The sequence below is a fragment of the Scyliorhinus canicula genome, chromosome 17 (assembly GCF_902713615.1).
Source record: "Scyliorhinus canicula chromosome 17, sScyCan1.1, whole genome shotgun sequence".
In the NCBI taxonomy this organism is placed as follows: Eukaryota; Metazoa; Chordata; class Chondrichthyes; order Carcharhiniformes; family Scyliorhinidae; genus Scyliorhinus; species Scyliorhinus canicula.
The window spans coordinates 32,246,825-32,266,729 of record NC_052162.1 but is presented as its reverse complement, the minus strand read 5'-3'; the positions used below and the strand labels follow the sequence as shown (position 1 = coordinate 32,266,729).

At 49.7% G+C, this 19,905-nt stretch overlaps 1 protein-coding gene across 1 annotated transcript in view; it reads left to right on the top strand.

The window, feature by feature from the left end:
• Window positions 1–16,459, top strand: part of chic1 (cysteine-rich hydrophobic domain 1) — a 53,292-nt gene extending 36,833 nt beyond the window's left edge. The window contains exons 5-6 of the mRNA XM_038774995.1: window positions 15,567–15,626; window positions 16,311–16,459. Coding sequence (XP_038630923.1) covers window positions 15,567–15,626; window positions 16,311–16,361 — 111 coding nt within the window. The 3' untranslated portion in view covers window positions 16,362–16,459. The remainder of the gene's footprint in view (window positions 1–15,566; window positions 15,627–16,310) is intronic.
• The last annotated feature ends 3,446 nt before the right edge of the window (window positions 16,460–19,905 follow it).

The window sequence follows — 19,905 nt, the reverse complement described above, 5'->3', positions numbered from 1 at the left end:
AGAGGCCCCTGGAGCTCACTCAGTTGCCCCTCCGTCCCATGGAGACCCCCAGGGTCCTATGGTCACCATCTGGGAGGAGGAAGCACTGGAGGCCGACCCGGTACCTGCCACCAGGGAGACTACGGCGGTCTCCACCTCACCTGAATCCTCCCCCAACCTCCTGACACAGCGAGTCTTGAGTTCAACGGGCAGAACAGGATGGCACTGTGACACCGGTAAGTCGGCCTTGGTCCTCCAGCTCTAGGCACCCCAGAGGATGCCTGCCAAAGGCATCAAAGGCCACAGGGCGCGAGAAGCAGCAGGCTGCCTCCACCTCTGATGTGCATCCTGGGGATACACCTAGATGTAGCTGCGGGGCACGGAACATTAAGATTAAGGATCACAGGGCACAGTGGTTAGCACTGCTGTCTCACGGAGCCGAGATCCCAGGTCCGATCCTGGCTCTGGGACACTGTTCATGTGGAGTTTGCACCGTCTCCCCGTGTTTTTGTGGGTTTCGCCCCCACAATCCAGGGTAGGTGGATTGGCCATGCTAAATTGCCCCTTAATTGGAAAAAGTGAATTGGGTACTCTAAATTTATTTCAAAAAGCAAAAAAAGATTAAGGATCACTGAGCAGGTACAGTTGGTAGGGGTCACCATCTGTAGCTAGGGACAATGAGGATTTCCTGGCTTGGCTCCTCCTCAGTTGAGGCCGCATGCCCCTCCAGCACATTACTGTGCTGCTATGCCAGGTTGTGGAGGGCATAGCGGATCACCACAAAGCGGGAGACTTTCTGGGAGGTGTACAGCAGTGCACCACCAGCGGTCCAGGCATAAGATCCCATTTTCAGCAGTCCGATACACAACTCAATGGCAACATGGCCTCACTATATCAGGTTTCCATGTTGGTCTCCGGCCTCTACACTGGCGTCATCAGCCAGGACCTCCGCTGGTACCCCCGATCCTCCAAGAGCCAACCCATCATCCTGGGTGGTCTTTGAAGACGCTGGGGATCTCTAATTGTCCCAAATGTAGCTGTCGTACACGCTCCATAGGCAGCGTGCCCACACCTGCAAGATCCAGAGGTGGTGGTCGCACACGAGTTGACCTTTCAGGGAGTGGCACCCCTTTCTGTTAATGAAGAACACTCCTTGATGTCCTAGTGCGCACAAGGTGATATGTGGCCATCAATTACCCCCTGGGCCTAGGGCATCCCGGCGATGGTGGAAAATCTTGCTGTCCGGGCTTGATGGGGTTGGTCCACCTCAAAGTTAATATAGTCAGCTGCCTGGGAATACAGCATCCATGACTTCATGGGTGCACTGATAGGTTGTAGCTTGGAAAATGCAGCACAAGTTGCCACTCGAGCCCTGCAATGAACTCGTTGCATAAAAGTTCAGGGTTGCGGTGAACTTCACAGCCACTGGGAATGGGTGTCCTCTTCTTCCACGTGGTGCCATGTCTGTAAGGAAATGCACAAGGGCTGCTCTGTCTCTTTGTTGAGATGGAGCCTCCTGCGGCACATGCTGTCCATCATCTCCTCGAAAGACCAACGATGTTTATGACTGGGGCTGTCACAGGCATTCCCCCGCTGGGTGCCTTCTTGGCCTGATGGGCATCCGGGTCTGCAGGGTGCGTCGGGCGGCCCCCTGCAAATGGAGTGCTGCCTCCAGCCTGTGTCGATGCTGCTGCTGCCTTCTCTGACGTTTGGCTGCCTGGGCTGCCGCCAGCACTGCTAGGGCTGCCGCTGTGGGATCAACAACACCATCCATCTTGGTTGCTGCAAGGAATTGGAGAAAAACAGAGACCAACCATCAGTTAAGGCTTCCACCCCGGGACCCTCATATCCCCCGAGCCTCCCCTCACCCTTGAGTGTCCTGCCTTCTCTCATCCGCAAAGCCAATTGGAGAACCCCGCTCAGCAAACTCATTCCCAGTCACAGCAGGAGCCACTAGACCCCAGAGTACTGCGGGGAATGTTAGGGGGACCATTCTCGGTCACCTTCCCATGATCCATGCACTCACCCTCTGGTTGTGTGGAAAACCCCAGGGCTTGGGTATTTGATTGTTGGCTGCTTAGAACATAGAATAGAACAGTACAGCACAGAACAGGCCCTTCGGCCCTCGATGTTGTGCCAAGCATTGTCCAAAACCAAGATCAAGCTATCCCACTCCCTGTCATTCTGGTGTGCTCCATGTGCCTATCCAATAACCGCTTGAAAGTTCCTAAAGTGTCCGACTCCACTATCAAAGCAGGCAGTCCATTCCACACCCTAACCACTCTCTGAGTAAAGAACCTACCTCGGACATCCCTCCTATATCTCCCACCCTGAACCTTTATAGTTATGCCCCCTTGTAACAGCTACATCCACCCGAGGAAATAGTCTCTGAATGTCCACTCTAACTATCCCCCTCATCATCTTATAAACCTCTATTAAGTCGCCTCTCCGCTCCAACGAGAAAAGCCCTAGCTCCTTCAACCTTTCCTCATAAGACCTACCCTGCAAACCAGGCAGCATCCTGGTAAATCTCCTTTGCACCCTTTTCCAATGCTTCCACATCCTTCCTATAGTGAAGTGACTAGAACTGCACACAATACTCCAAATGTGGTCTCACCAGGGTCATGTATAGTTGCAGCATAACCCCCTGTTAATAAACGCTAACACACTATAGGCCTTCTCCGCGGCTCTATCCATTTGAGTGGTAACCTTCAGAGATCTGTGGACATGACCCCAAGATCTCTCTGTTCCTCGACATTCCTCAGAACCCTGCCGTTGACCCTGTAATCCGCATTCAAATGTTTTCTACCAAAATGAATCACCTCGCACTTATCAGGGTTAAACTCCATCTGCCATTTTTCAGCCCAGCTCTGCATCCTATCAATGTCTCTTTGCAGCCTACAACAGCCCTCCACCTCATCCACTATTCCACCCATCTTGGTGTCATCAGCTAATTTACTGACCCACCCTTCAGCCCCTCCTCCAAGTCATTGATAAAAATCACAAATAGCAGAGGACCCAGCACTGATCCCTGTGGTACACCGCTGGTAACTGGTCTCCAGACTGAAACACTTTTCATCGACCACCACCACCATCTTCTATGTGATAGCCAGTTACTTATCCAATTGGCCAAATTTCCCTCTATCCCACACCTCCTTACTTTCTTCATAAGCCGACCATGGGGAACCTTATAAAACGCCTTACTAAAATCCATGTATACGACATCAACTGCTCTACCTTCATCTACACACTTAGTAACCTCCTCAAAGAATTCAATCAAATTTGTGAGGCAAGACTTGCCATTCAAGAATCCGAGTTGACTATCCCGGATTAAGCTGCATCTTTTCAAATCGTCATAAATCCTATTCTTCAGGACGTTTCCATTAACTTACCGACCACTGAAGTAAGACTAACCAGCCAATAATTACCAGGGTCATTCATATTCCCTTTCTTGAACAGAGGAACAACATTTGCCACTCTCCAGTCCTCTGGCACTATCCCCGTGGACAGTGAGGACCCAAAGATCAAAGCCAAAGGCTCTGCAATCTCATCCCTTGCCTCCCAAAGAATCCTTGGATATAACCCACCTGGCCCAGGGGACTTGTCGACCCTAAGGTTTTTCAAAATTGCTAATACATCCTTCCTCAGAACATCTACCTATTCTAGCCTACCCGCCTGTATTACGCTCTTTTTTTTAGCTCATTCCTTGCTACTTTGTAACCCTCAAGCAACCCAACTGAACCTTGTTTTCTCATCCTGACATACGCTTCCTTTTTCCTCTTGACAAGACATTCAACCTCTTTTGTGAACCATGGTTCCCTCACACGGCCATTTCCTCCCTGCCTGACCGGGACATACCTATCAAGGACACAGTATTTGTTCTTTGAACAAGCTCCACCTTTCATTTGTGCCTTTCCCTGACAGTTTCTGTTCCCATCATATGCTCCCTAATTCTTGCCTAATCGCATCATAATTACCCTTCCCCCAATTATAAACCTTGCCCTGCCGTATGGCCCTATCCCTCTCCATTGCAATAGTGAAAGAGACCGAATTGTGGTCAGTATCTCCAAAGTGCTCTCCCACAAACAAATCTAACACTTGGCCCGGGGTTCATTACCCAGTACCAAATCTAATGTGCCCCCCCCCCCCCCCCCCCCCTCCCTCTTGTTGGCCTATCCACATATTGTGTCAGGAAACCCTCCTGCACATACTTCCTTTGTGGTGTTGAGGCCCTAGGATTCAAAGTGCCTGAGCCTCTCACTTTGATTGGAATGCTAGATAATTATACACATCTGAGACATGGCATGTGTCTTGAGAATATTTTGTTTATGAAACAGTCAACAGTAACAAAGATTTGAAAATCAACCAGATAACGTTCCACATATCGTACTAACCGTTAAACGACAAGGAAACCAACACAAAGCTATATCAGCTCATTTTCACAAACAAAATTCTCGCTGGTTCCTAATCGGAAACGGAGATTAAGCCTGACTGTTTTGCCGTGCCCAGAACTTTGTCGTAGAAATAATCTGTCCATCTTTGGGCAGCATGGTAGCATTGTGGATAGCACAATTGCTTCACAGCTCTAGGGTCCCAGGTTCGATTCCTACTTGGGTCACTGTCTGTGCGGAGTCTGCACATCCTCCCCATGTGTGCGTGGGTTTCCTCAGGGTGCTCCTGAGGAACACACCCCCCCCCCCCCCCCCCCCCAGGTTGCTTCTGCTATTGGCCAAGATACCTATCTTTGAGCCAGGAAGTCCAGAAAAGGCTGCCATCGTTTATAGAACCCTTGTATTGATCCTCTCAGGGCAAATTTGACCCTTTCCAGTTTTATAAATCCCGCCATGTCACTGATCCAGGCCTCCACACTTGGGGGCCTTGCATCCTTCCACTGCAGCAGAATCCTTTGACGGGCTACTAGGGACGCAAAGGCCAGTACATTGGCCTTTTTCGCCTCCTGCACTCCCGGCTCTACCGCAACTCCAAAAATTGCGAGTCCCCACCCTGGTTTGACCCTGGATCCTACCACCCTCGACACTGTCCCCGCCACTCCCTTCCAGAATTCTTCCAGTGCTGGGCATGCCCAGAACATATGGGCGTGGTTCGCTGGACTCCCCGAACATCTGGTGCACCTATCCTCACCCCCAAAGAACTTGCTCATCCTACAATGACATGCCAGTTACATGCAGCACTTGCCACGCCAGAAACAAAAGCATCAGCAATCTGCGAAAGAATTTCTTCAACGGCGTTGGCAGGTGGCCCATTTGGAACAATGTTGCACACCTGTGAAGTGCTCACATAACTAATGATGTCAATTCCTTATTAGCAATAGCCTTCAGCTGCGCAGGCAGAGGCTCCTCACAGCCAAAGGTAGTTAAAGTAACCGTCTGCATATAAGCACAAACAGGGCTCTGGTATGTACAATACTGGAGGATGGTCTATAGACCCCACAGATGCTAAGGCCATCACACCCCCTACCCTCCCCAGCCCAGCTGCGAGCCCCGACCTATGGCACCCAGCTCCCGACCAGGCCCATCCCCATCTCTGAGGTTCTCTTCTCTTCTCCCCCAAAAGCACTGGGCAGCAGCTCCAGTGCCCCTGGGCTGGATTCCGGGGAATGGAAATGGCTACTCGGCTCCCTTCAGCATCCATTGCTATAGCTTCCTGTTTTTAAACGGGAGTGCTAAATGGCACCCGCATGACCTTGCTAAGGAGCCGGTTAGTTCCCAGGAGGCAAGAGATTGGGCTTCCATCTCGTTATTGCAATGGACATTGCTCTTAATTTGCGTCAATTGGTGTCCCACCACAACTGGACAGGATCCGAAACCCGTCACCGGGAGCAGGTTGGTTAGATCGCGAACCGATTCGCGGCCGGTGCAGATCGTGATCTTTTTTTTTATAAATGTTTTTTTCTTTAATAAACAATTTTATTGAGGTAGTTTTTGGCTTTGTAAACAGTTACAGACATCAACAGAAAGAAGGCAAAAATGTGCAAACATTCAATACTTCAATCGTAACATACTGCACAAGCCCGCTCCTCTCCCACCGGTACTACCCACCATTTTATCCCTCCTACTCTACTCTCTCTCTTCCCCCCCCCCCCCCCCCCCCCCCCCCCCCCCCCCACCACCACCACCACCACCACCACTGCTGGCGCTCACTCTCCCGCAAAGAAGTCAATAAATGGTTGCCACCTCCGGGCGAACCCCTGTACAAATCCCCTCAAGGCGAACTTAATTTTTTTCCATACCCAGGAAACTCCACATGTCCGCAAGCCACAACTCAGTCTTCGGGGGCTTTGAGTCCCTCCACGCCAATAGTATTCGTCGCCGAGCTATCAGGGAAGCAAAGGCCAAACCATCGGCCTCTTTATCCGGGTCTTCCGAAACCCCAAAAATTGCCACCCCTGGACCCATCGCCGCCCTTGTTTTTAGCACCCGGGACATGACGCCCGCAAATCCCTCCCAGTACCCCTTAAGCTTAGGGCATGCCCAAAACATGTGAACGTGGTTCGCTGGTCCTCCCGTGCACCTAGCGCATTTGTCCTCTATCCCAAAGAATTTGCTCATCCGAGCCACCGTCATGTGGCCCGGTGAACGAACTTAAATTGAATCAGCCCGAGCCTGGCACATGTAGCGGTCGAATTTACCCTACTCAGAGCCTCTGCCCACAGCCCGTCCTCCATTTCCCCGCCTAGCTCCTCCTCCCATTTAAGTTTCAGTTCCTCCGTCTGGAACCCTTCCTCCCTCATGAGCACCTTATAAATATCAGAGACTCTACCCTCCCCTTCTTCCCCCCTAGAGAGTATTCTGTCTTGGATCCCCTATATTTGGCTGTGCTGTGTGTTGCTGTCACCCGCCCTTCCCGGACGGGTCTCGCTGCCGTCCCACGCTCGCCCCCGCTTCTGCCGCTCCTTCCGTCCTCCATCTCCAGTTTCCTCGTTCCCTGCTCCTGGAGATGTCATGCACGTTTTGGCATCCCGTGTCCTCCCTCCGGCTCCCCCTTCCCTGCCCCCCGCCGGCCCTCCTCTCCCGTTTCCCCCCCACCCCTCCATGGTTCGCCTCCCTCTCCCCAGGTTTAGCTTTCTTTCCCCCCCCCCCCCCCCCCCCCCCTCCCCCCATGCAGTGCCTCGCTCCAGAGTCCCCACCCTATCTCAATCCCCAGGTCCTCCTCCCATTTTTTTCCTGTTGTGTCCAGTACGGTGTCGGCCCTTTCTACCAGTCGGTCATACGTGTCGCTACAGTTACCTTTATCTAGGATACTTGCGTCCAGTAGATCTGCAGATCGTGATCTTGACCTCTCCCATGATTTATCCGGCACTCCTGGATTTGACCTGTGCGCAACGCGGCCGTTAAATCACGCCCCAAGTCTTGGACATGTCATGCCTTCTTTCTGCTGAACCTCTGGGTTTTTCGGCAACTGGCATAAATCGCTGATATGATGTCATTTGTTCAGGCTGAACTGAACCACGTACAGTTTCTCTATTAATTTTCTTTGAAGTAGGCTTCATTATTTCCATCAACAAGATAGTTTGTGATTAGAGATTAATCTCTGCACTGTTGCCTCCTCTGCCCTTGATTCAGCCCTTAGTTTCCCTCTGTCCCCTTGACTGGGCTTCCATTGTTCATACTTGGAACTTGGTCAACTTATCCAAAATGCAGCTGTTGATGCCCTGTCCAGCATTGTTTCATTCACCCATTAAATCATTCCTTCAAACAATCGCCGGCAAGTCATTTTCCAGTAGCAGAACAACAGCAGCTTGACCACCACTGACCTGATGTGAGCGACTAGTTTAAATCATTCAAAAGGCCAATCAATGACCATATGACTAGTCAACAGTGCTGTACCCATCGGGGTGGCCTCCTAATGGTGTGCCAGGGTGGGGAGGTGTGGGCTTTATTTCTAGAGACTGCAAACCTTGAGGGGGTGTCCAGGGTAATGGCTGTTCCTGTTGCCCCGCTGGAGGAGTTACCTCTTGAATCATTGGCATTTACCTGCACAGAAATAAAATTTTCTTCATCCCTGTGAGTGTAGCCACTGGGAAGACTGACACCACAGTCCCACTGCCTTCTTGCATGGGGTTAGGACTCATGTTGGGCCCTGGCATTGGGTCCTTGTGCCGTAAAAATCCAAGCAATGCTTTCATCTGTTCCTCTTTCTGTAAAGCATCTTAACCCAATGTTGGAGTTCCTACATTAATTTTCTTTTTAAATTTAGAGTACTCAATTAATTTTCCCAATTAAGGGGCAATTTAATGTGGCCAATCCACCTACCCTGCACATCTTTGAGTTGTGGTGGTGAAACCCACGCAAACACGGGGAGAGTTTTAAACTCCACATGTACTGTGACTCAGAGCCGGGATTGAACCTGGGACCTCGGTGCCATGAGGCAGCAGTGCTAACCACTGTGCTACCGTGCTGCCCGAAGTTCATACATTTTTTTTTTTAATCAAACAATTTTATTGAGGTATTTTTCGGCATTGTAAACAGTTACAGATAACAACACAAAAAAAAGCAAAGAAGGCAAAAATGTGCAAACATCAACGTAAAATCAATACTTCAATCTACCATACTGCACAAGCCCGCCCCTCTCCCGTCGACACTATTCTCCTTCTCCTCCTCCTCCCCCCCCCCCCCCCCCCCCCTCCCTGCTGACATTCACTCTCCCGCAAAAAAGTCGATGAATGGTTGCCACCTTCGGGCGAACTCCAGTACAGATCCCTTCAAGGCGAACTTAATTTTTTCCATACCCAGGAAACTTGACATGTCCGAAAGCCATAGCTCGGTCTTCGGGGGTTTTGAGTCCCTCCATGCCAGCAGTGTTCCTCGCCGGGCTATCAGGGAAGCAAACGCCAGAACATCGGCCTCTTCATAGAATTTACAGATTTCATAGAATTTACAGTGCAGAAGGAGGCCATTCGGCCCATCGAGTCTGCACTGGCTCTTGGAAAGAGCACTCTACCCAAGCCCGTACCTCCACCCTATCCCCATAATCCAGAAACCCGACCTAACACTAAGGGCAATTTGGACCCTAAGGGCAATTTATCATGGCCAATCCACCTAACCTGCACATCTTTGGACTGTGGAAGAAAACCGGAGCACCCGGAGGAAACCCACGCACACACGGGGAGAACATGCAGACTCCACACAGACGGTGACCCAAGCCGGGATTCGAACCTGGGACCCTGGCGCTAACCACTATGCTACCGTGCTGCCCACCGTGCTTTCTCACTCTGGACTCCCATGTCTTCCGAAACCCCAAAAATTGCCACCCCTGGACCCATCACCACCCTTGTTTTTAGCACCCGGGACATGATCCCCGCAAATCCCTCCCAGTACCCCCTGAGCTTAGGACATGCCCAAAACATGTGAACGTGGTTTGCTAGTCCTCCCCCGCACCTAGCGCACTTACCCTCTACCCCAAAGAATTTGCTCATCCGAGCTACCGTCATGTGGGCCCGGTGAACGACCTTAAATTGAATCAGGCCGAGCCTGGCACATGTTGCGGTTGAATTTACCCTACTCAGGGCGTCTGCCCACAGCCTGTCCTCCGTCTCCCCACCAAGCTCCTCCTCCCATTTGAGTTTCAGTTCCTCTGTCTGAGACTCTTTCCCCCTTCATGAGCACCTTATAAATGTCTGAGACTCTACCCTCTCCTCCTACTCCTCTAGAGACTATTCTGTCTTCGATCCCTATTGGCAGGAGGTGTGGAAAGGATGGGACCTGTCTACGGACAAAGTCCCGCATCTGTAAGTACCTGCAATCATTTCCCCTTACCAGACCAAATTTCTCCTCCAAGCCCCTCAAACTCGCAAAGCTCCCCTCCAGGAACATATCGCTCACCCCTGCCCGCCGCCATGTTCGAAACCCCACCATCCATGCTCCCAGGGGCAAATTGATGGTTATCACATATTGGTGCCCAGACAGACTCACCCACCCCCCCTACATGCCTCCTCCACTGGCCCCATATCCGCAGGGCCGCCCCCACTACCGGGCTGTGGAGTACCTGGCCGGTGATGGTGGTAGGGGAGCCGTGACCAGGGCTGCCAAACTGGTGCCCCTGCACGAAGCCGCCTCCATCCGCTCCCAAATAGACCCCGTACCCACCATCCACTTCCTTATCGTGGCTATGTTAGCCACCCAGTAGTAGTTGATCAGACTCGGCAATGCCAGCCCTCCCTCACTGTGGCTCCTCTCAAGCATCGCCTTCTTCACCCGCGGGGATTTTCCCGCCCAGACAAAGCTCATGATTATTTTGCCAGTCCTTTTGAAGAAGGACTGTGGGATAAAGATCGGGAGGCACTGGAAGATGAACAGGAATCGAGGGAGGATTGTCACCTTTACAGTCTGCACCCTCCCCGCCAGTGACAGCGGGAGTGCATCCCATCTCCGAAACTCCCTCTTCATTTGTTCCACCACCCTGGTCAAATTCAACTTGTGCAACCTGCCCCAGTCACGTGCCACCTGTATCCCCAAGTACCGGAAACTTTCCTCAACCAGCCTAAATGGCAGCTCCTTCAGTCTATTCTCCTGGCCCCTTGCCTGCACCACAAACATCTCACTCTTGGCCATATTTAATTTGTACCCTGAAAACCGGCCGAACTTCCTCAGTGTTTCCAGTATATTTTCCATCCCGGCCAGAGGGTCCGACACGTACAGGAGTAGGTCGTCCGCATAGAGAGAAATCCTATGTTCCACCCCGCCCCTGGCCATTCCCTTCCATCCCTTTGCAGCTCTCAACGCAATCGCCAACGGTTCTATGGCCAGCGCAAACAGCAACGGGGAGAGTGGGCATCCCTGTCTGGTCCCGCGATGTAGTCTGAAATAATCTGACACTACCCTGTTCGTCCTAACGCTACCTTTTGGGGCCTGGTACAGTAGTCTGACCCAATTCACCAGTCCCTCCCCGAACCCAAACCGTCCGAGCACCTCCCACAGATAGCCCCACTCCACCCGATCGAAGGCCTTCTCAGCGTCCATTGCCACCACTACCTCCAGCTCCTTGCCCGTCGGGGGCATCATGATCACATTAAGCAATCTTCTCGAGTTAGCTGTCAGCTGCCTGCCTTTCACGAACCCTGTCTGATCATTCCCAATCACCTCCGGTACGCAGTCCTCAATTCTAATCGCCAGGACCTTCGCCAGGAGCTTGGCGTCTACATTGATCAGGGAGATTGGTCTGTATGACCTGCTCGATTCCGGGTTCTTGTCCCGCTTCAATATCAGCGAGATGGTGGCTTGCGACATCGGCGGCGGCAGGGTCCCTTTGTCCCTTGCCTCATTAAAAACCCTCGTCAAGACCGGTCCCACTAACTCCGAGAACTTCTTGTAAAACTCTACTGGGTATCCATCCGGCCCCGGGGCTTTCCCCGACTGCATGGCCTTTAGGCCCCCCAATACCTCCTCCACTCTAACCAGGGCCCCCAGCCCGTCCACTAGTCCCCCGCCTACTTTTGGGAATATTAGCCCGTCCAGGAACTTTTTCATCTCCGGCTCTTCCGGGGGCTCTGAAATATACAGCTTACTGTAGAAGTCCCTGAATACCTTATTCAGTCCTGCCGGGTCCTCCACTCTTCTCCCCTCCCCATCAATCACTCTACTTATTTCCCTGGCCGCCTCCCTCTTCCTGAGTTGTTGCACTAGCAATCTGCTGGCCTTCTCCCCATGCTCATACACCACTCCCCTCGCCTTCCTAAGTTGTTCCACGGCCCTACTCGTGGATAACGCCCCCAGTTCCACCTGTAATCTCCACCTCTCCCTGAGTAGGTCCTCCCCCGGGGACCCCGCATGCTCCTCGATCCGATACAGTTCCCTAACCAATCTGTCCATTTCTTCTCTGTCTGCCCTGACACTGTGAGCCCGAATGGGAGATCTGCTCCCCCCTCACTACTGCCTTCAGCGCCTCCCACAGGGTCGCTGCTGAAACCTCCCCGTACCGTTCACCTGCAAGTAGTTTTGCATACACTTCCAAAGTCTCTCACATATCCCCTCCTCCGACAACAATCCTACGTCTAACCTCCATCGCGGGCATTGGTAATTCTCCCCCCCCCCCCGACCTGCAGGTCCACCCAGTGCGGGGCATGGTCCGAGATAGTGATTGCTGAATATTCCGTATTCTTTACCTCCCCTACACAGTCCCTGCTCAGGATAAATAAATCAATCCTAGAGTATACTTTATGAACATGTGAGTAAAACGAGTAGCCCCTTCCAGTCGGCTGTCTGGCTCTCCATGGGTCCACTGCCCCCATTTGCTCCATGAACCCCTTCAGCTCCCTTGCCATTGCTGGGAGTCTTCCCGTTCTGGGACACGACCGGTCCAGCCCCGGGTCAAGAACCGTATTAAACTCCCCGTCCCCACCCATTATCAACCTACGTGAGTCCAGGATCTTCCCCAGCACTCTTTTGATAAAGTCCACGTCGTCCCAGTTCGGAGCACATATGTTCACCAGCACCACTCTTCTCCCTCCAGTTTGCCCATTATCATCAGGAATCTGCCCCCCCGTCTGCGACTACGCCTTCCTCCTCAAATTAAACCCGCTTATTGATCATAATTGCTACCCCCCTGGACTTAGCATCCAAGTCCGAGTGGAAGATCTTGCTGATCTAGCCCTTCTTTAGCCTAGTCTGGTCAGACACTTTCAGATGTGTCTCCTGTAACATAATTATGTCCGCCTTCAGAGCCCGCAGATGCGCGAACACACGTGCCCTTTTAACTCGCCCATTTAGTCCCCTGACATTCCAGGTGATCAGCCTGGTTGTGGGGCACACACCCACACACCCCCAACGCCGGTCAGCCATAACCTTTCTCTGGCCCGCCCCCGGCCCGTGCGCCCGCCATTCTTTGCTCGCCTCTTGGCCGCCTCCACCCCCGACCTCCTTTCCATTACCTACTTCAGATCCCTCCCACGTCAGCAGAATAACACCCCCCCCCCCCCCCCCCCTAGCAACATTCCCTGGTAGCCCCACCCCTGCCATCCACTGGCTGTATTCTCTCTCTCTCAGCCCCCCCTCACCTGACTCCCTTGACTAGCCAATGTGCTAGCCCGGTGACCCATCACTCCGGCGCCCACCTGTCTCATTCCCATTGTTTCCCCGACCTCATCCCCACTCCCCATCCCCCTCTCCAAACCACTGGAGCAATCTCACTAACACAGGAAGGTCAAACAAAATGTAAACCTCAAACCACCCCGCGAGGCTGCTCCAGGTACAATACAGTTCCCACCGCGTACACAGAAAAGTGTTAACCCACATCCCTTTCCGAGCATTAATAAGATAACCCCGCAATACCCCATTACCCCTACAACCCCCCACCCGAAACCAACCTAACAAACCATAAACATAAATAAAACTAAAGCCCCCAACCCACGTCTTTAATCCCCATTGCTGACTAGCCACCCCTTTGTTACAATACCAGCTCCAGTACACTCAGCAAGCCCAACCAAAGGCACCCATCGCTGCAGAAAGACCCAGGAAAATAAAATAAAAGCAACAAAAACAGGAAAAAGACCCTACGCGAGGGGGAGGTGGGGGGAGAGAACTCCCCTCCCCCACCCCGCCAGGTAAAAATTGCCCACACAAAAACCAGAAGAAAAAAAACCCAAATACCCCACATAGCACCTTATAAACAGTAAACAGTTGACCAACAGTCTAGGCACGATCGGCGTCCCTTCAAACAATAGTTCTCGGACCATAGTTTGCATCCGTGGGACCTCTTTTCGGGACCAGCCCCTGATCCCTCGCAAAGTCCATCGCTTCTTCAGGCTCGGAGAAGTAGTGGTGTTTTTTTTTATAAATTACCCAATTATTTTTTCCAATTAAGGGTCAATTTAGCGTGGCCAATCCACCTACTTTGCACATTTTTGGGTTGTGGGGGCGAAACCCACGCAGACACGGGGAGAACGTGCAAACTCCACACGGACAGTAACCCAGAGCCGGGATCGAACCTGGGACCTCAGCGACGCGAGGCAGCTGTGCTAATCACTAGACCACCGTGCTGCCCTGAAATAGTAATGTTGACCCTGATGCGTAACCCAACGACGGCCAGGAAGAGCAGACCAAACTTCACATGCTTCTTGAACAACACCTCCTTAACTGGATCACTTAGCTGGGTCACTTAGCTGGGTCACTGTCGGTGCGGAGTCTGCACGTCCTCCCCGTGTGTGCGTGGGTTTCCTCCGGGTGCTCCGGTTTCCTCCCACAGTCCAAAGATGTGTGGTTTAGGTGGATTGGCCATGCTAAATTGCCCGTAGTGTCCTTAAAAAGTAAGGTTAAGGGGGGGGTTGTTGGGTTACGGGTATAGGGTGGATACGTGGGGTTGAGTAGGGTGATCATTGTTCGGCACAACATCGAGGGCCGAAGGGCCTGTTCTGTGCTGTACTGTTCTATGTTCTACCTTAACTTGTTTAAAGGCTGTTCACCGCCTAGCCACCTCCTGGCTTAGGTCCTGGTATATGCTAAGAACACTGTTATTCCACGTGCTGCTCTTGGCGCTCTTTGCCCACTGCAGCACCCACTCCTTCTCCACAAACCTGTGGAATCTAATCACCATCGGACGGGGTAGGGGCCTGACGCACCTGTGCCCCCTCCAGCTCCAGCGGTCGCGGAAAGGCTTCAGCCCCCATCAGCTGCATCAACAGGTCCGCCACAAATGCTGTGGCATCCGCTCCCTCAGCCCCCTCCGGGAGGCCAATGATCCTCAAATTTTGTCTGCGGACTCTATTTTCCAACTCCTCTACTCTGTCCAGCAGTCTTCTCTGCCTCTCCTTCAACCCATCGACTTCTAGCGCCGCAATCGGCTGCGCATCCGCCTGCTCCTCCACCGCCTCTCCCAGCTCCTTAACTTTTTCGTCCTGAGCATCCAGCCTCTGGTTCAGCTGATCCACTGCCTTCTGAAGTGGGTTCAAGTTATCCCGCTTCAATGACTCAAAGCTGCTTTTAATGACCTGCAACATATTTTCCAGCGCTTGCTGGATTGCTGGGTCTGAGGTCCGCAGGTCGGCCATCCTTGGTCCCGGGTCAGCTTCCCCTGCACCTTGCCTTTGTCCCTTCCTCTCCCGTTTTCGCTGCTTCCTGCTCTCCCGCGGTTCCATTCAGCGCTGCCCGCTCCTCCGCACCTCCGTGGCCGTCCTTTCGCCGCTCCACAGTCCCGCTATCTCTGGGAACGAGGTCCTAAAGCCCTGCCGGAGTGAGAGCCCCCGAATGTGCGGCTCACTCACTCATTGCCGCAACCGGAAGTCCGGAGTTCATACATTAATAAAATCTGTTTGTCACCTGAATATTTCTTGAATATGCAGGGTAGGAGAAAGAATAATATTGGCAGCATTGACTGATAGCAGGACCAGTTAAGTCACTACTTGTAGTAGAGAAGAGTCAGTAGTACGGCTGAATTGATAAACTTTCAGATAAAGGATAACGTTTTATTAAATGTGTTACTGGAGTTTCTTTCTAATGTTCATGTACAGAATTAATGAAATTACCCCAGAAGTTGAAATATTTTGCTGACATAATATAGCACTTGCACTAGGATGTTTTTAAGGAAAAGAGTTTATTTGTCTCAGCTAAATGTGTTTTTTCTTGCTTTGGGATTAGCTTGGTTTGCACTGGAAGTTAAGTAAAAGGAAATGTGAGTCCAGTAACATGATGGAATATGTAAGTAAACTTTCATTTTGATAACCCTGTTACAAAACTCTCTTTTGCTTCGCCAATTTTCCCCCTTCTTCCTCTGACGAAGCTGATTCTTGTTGGGACGTAATTTCCTGGGCACTGCCTAGGACCAGTCTGCATGTTGATTCTTGCCGGTGAATGTCAGCAGCATGTTTGCAGACATCATACCTGAGTGATTTTATCCTTGCCTAACACCCACATAAACATTTTACTGCAAGAATAGCTGGAAACTGAGCAAGAGTGGGAGGATTGGCGGATTATCTTATTTTCAGCAATGTCATCATAACCGTTGTCTGATTGAAATTAGCTCACTAGCAGTAGACCTAGAATTGAAATGAGAGGAAGCAAAAATCAGCAGGCTGGTCACCTCCGCTCATCTGATTTTTAGTGGCTCACTCGAGATCAGTTTTTGCAGAGGTCTCAGGCTAGCTTTTTTGATTTGGGAATAGTGCAACATGCAGGGCCTAAAGAGTTATTTTCTGTTTTGTTTATTGGCTGTTCCAGCATGCATATAATACCACCTTTTAGTGATTTCGGTGAACTTATTTCTGCACTGCAAATATTTTACATGTTTCTCCTGACAGTTTCTATGGACTGCAGAAATCAGGTCTGAATGTTGAACAGCATTTGGTATTGAATAAAAAAAGTAACTTTTTTTGTTCTTCACAGGTAATACTAATAGAATTCTTACCAAAATTTCCTATATTCCGACCGGACTGAAAAAAGCCCAACTGTCGCAGTAACAGCATATCATTCCTGCCTTAGTGCCTTGTAGATATCTGAACAGATGACTGCCAATACACCTGTTTTAACAGTAATCTACTGTAGTGAGTGTCAATACCTTTATAATCTATTTTCTTTCTTTCACAAAGCACATTTTGCACATGTATTATTTTCCCTTTCTCTGAAGTGTTGCACTCAATCTGTTACCCCATTCCCTTATTGAATGTGGAGATGTTCACTTTTAAAGAACTGAAATCTTGTACATAGTGCTTTAGTCCATATTGTACAGTGTGGTTATGTTAATGTGTACAGATTGTAATGTTACTTCTTTACTACACCCCAAGAACCTAGAAGCATGGAAGGACTTTCTGATTGTGTGTATTTTTGTGCAGAATTTAATCTGTATAACATATTCATAATGAGATTAGCAAAGCAACTGGAAGAGGAAGTGCCTTTTATTACACTAGGAACTATTACCCCCATTGAAGTAAAAATGTCAAGTCTAATAAACACTGCATGTGAAAAATGACCAAGGAAGTGAATTAGATAAAAACTAATACTTCTGCAATAGAGCTACTGAACTTAAGTATTCTGATCATTATTGGCATCTCCAGTTATCCGTAAATTTTATTCTGCGAATCACAAAGCCTGACATTTATATTTTATTACGGATGAAGGATAAAATGGATGGAAGATTCAGTGTATGGTTCCTATTAGTATCAAAGTACTCGGAATTAACTTTTTTTCCCCTCGCCGCCACAGTACTTTGCTTTTTAACCTCTGCTTTAGCTTGGTAGTCCTGCTGAAACTACTAAAATATTCATTTCACTATGAAAATCACTGTTCTTGGTTTAATTGGTAACACCTTCAATGAGTTTTAATCATGTTGCTAAGTAACAAGTTTTAATTGTGAAAGAAGAATGCACTATGAATATCTATGTCATCGAGAATTTTTAATTTCACTCCCTCCGAAACATACCCCTGGAGACTTTGCTCCTATTCTACAAAGATTTGAGGGGCAATTAGTAAAGATGCAGGTTATACATGTTGAGCTTTCTATTCAGGACTATTAAGTCTTGTGGATTTTATTTTTTAGTAATTAAGCAAATTTTTTTCAGTAAGTGGAGTTTTTAAAATAAATTTAGATTACCCAATTCATTTTTTTCCAATTAAGGGGCAATTTAGCGTGGTCAATCCACCTAGCCTGCACATCTTTGGGTTGTGGGGGCAAAACCCACGCAAACATGGGGAGAATGTGCAAACTCCACACAAACAGTGGCCCAGAGCCGGGATCGAACCTGGGACCTCGGCGCCGTGAGGCAGCAGTGCTACTCACTGTGCCACCGTGCTGCCCTAGTAAGTGGAGTTGGAGTCAAATAGCGGAGCTGAAATTCATTATTGTCTCATTGCCATTTTCTTGTAGCTTGTACCTTCGTGCATAGAAATATTCATTGCAGTGGTATACCTAAAGTTTTTTGCAACTTAAATAGGACAGGACATTTTGAGAGTTTTATGGATGTTTAGTACATATACCTGCCATAACTGTATTGCATTCGGCAACATTTTTTTTGGTCACTAAATAGCTGTTAGGACAGGGTGATAGAAAATGCTCTTTGGTGCACTGATGTTGGTCTCTAGTACCCAAACTCACGCTCTCTTGTTGCAGTATCCAGCTACATTTTTAATGACCTTGTATTTGGCTCAACTACCCTTCCTGGTAACTTATTGCAAGCAATTTCATCCTTTAAATAAAGAACTTTCTAATAGCTGTTGTAAATTTTGTGCTTTAGTCTCTCTCCCCTGGTTTACTAGATTATTCTAGATTATACCTTTTTGATGTATTTTGTTGAGGACCCCGCTTTCCTTTTTGTTTTCCCCACCCCCAACCCATATTTGAATTTAATATTTCCCCTTTATACTTAATGTTTCCTTTTTCTGCCAGAACTGATTCTTTTCATCTTGAAACTTCGAAGAATCAATCAAATGTAGCTATAACAGTCGTTATTTAAACTGTTCAAATTTGTCCCTTGATGTGGCAAATGCCAAATTAACTAAATAGTCTACCTGTGGAAGCAGTTGTCTGAACCTTTAATCACCTCTACAGTTGTCTGTTAGTCAGGATTGCCAGATCTCAGGATAAATTAGAATACATTGAAGATAATTAAGTGTTTAGATTATCACTTCGCCCAACCAATTTGATCTAGATTATTTCACAGTAACTTCTAAAATTATGACTGAACAATTTTTAGATAAAATAGTTCCCTGGAGTAAAAATCATGTTGATATTTATACCCCCACTTTAAAAAAATAAATAAAAAATAATGAACCATCTCCTCTCCTGCCTTGTGCATTCCCCACTTTATTTCTGATGGGTCATTTACCTGATTTTAGGTGAGATATTTAAAGAACATCTAATTGCATCAATGTTGCTAAAGTGATAGTAAGAAAGCGATAAATGTATTCCCCCATAGATTTGTAAAAACTGAGACATTGTTTAGCATGTTAAATCACTGTATTGGCCTGATGATTTTGTAATGCACTTTTTATAATTCAACGGTGCTGGAAAACCCAGCAGGTCTGCTGCATCTATGGAGAGAAAACTGTTTATGTTTTGTGTCAAATATGACTCTCTCTTTGGACCAAAGAAGAATCATATTGGATTTGAACACTTTGGGCGTGATTCTCCAAAAAGATTTCAAAGTTAATTTGTGGCGTTTTGCCTGCTCTGCTGGCTAGTTCCCCACCCTTATTCCATGACATGTAGTTATGTTTTGGGGGCATGGGGAGTTTCTCAACAGTTTAGGCCACACATAAGAGTTCAGCTCCCCAGTGCTAAGAAAAATTCTGAGATGGGGTTCCATTTTGAACGGGCGTCCCAATCTCGAAGTGAGCTTGTGAGTCCCCAACACCCCCCACCCATGGGCAGTGCCACCCACCATACATGGACACTACCCCACACCCCCCCAAATGAGGACAACCCACTATGAGGTTCCAGGTGGTTCCCCTTCTTCGGGCCTCCCAAAGCCCTCTTACAGCACACCTCACTTCTAAGACCACCACTCATTACCCTCCCATCCTCCCCGAGGCCCCTACTTACCGGCCCTGCACTCCCCCACCTTTCAATCCTTCCACCCTCATTTCATGGGCATGGTCCCCCTCGCCCTTGGCAGTGCCACCCTGGCACTTGGCATCCTTGCAGTGGCACCAAGGCAGTGCTTCTGGCTTGGCAGTGCCAAACGGGCACCTTGGCAGTGCCAGGGTGGCGGTTCCAAGGTGCCAGCTGGGTAGTGCCACGGTGCCCATGTTCCAGGGGGAGGGCCAGGGAGCCACCCTTCACATATCCTGACCACCCAGGGGTCTCCGATGTACCTGGAGAGCCCCCCCCCCGGGTGCCGTTCCACCTGGTCCACGTTTGTGTGGACCGGCACTGATCGGCGCCCGGCTGCAGCCCCATTGGGGAGGCCAGTGGATCCTGGGCAGGTAGGTCGTAAGTAGGTTTACGACCTACTTCCTCGAGCGTCATTCTGTCCCGCCCATTTGG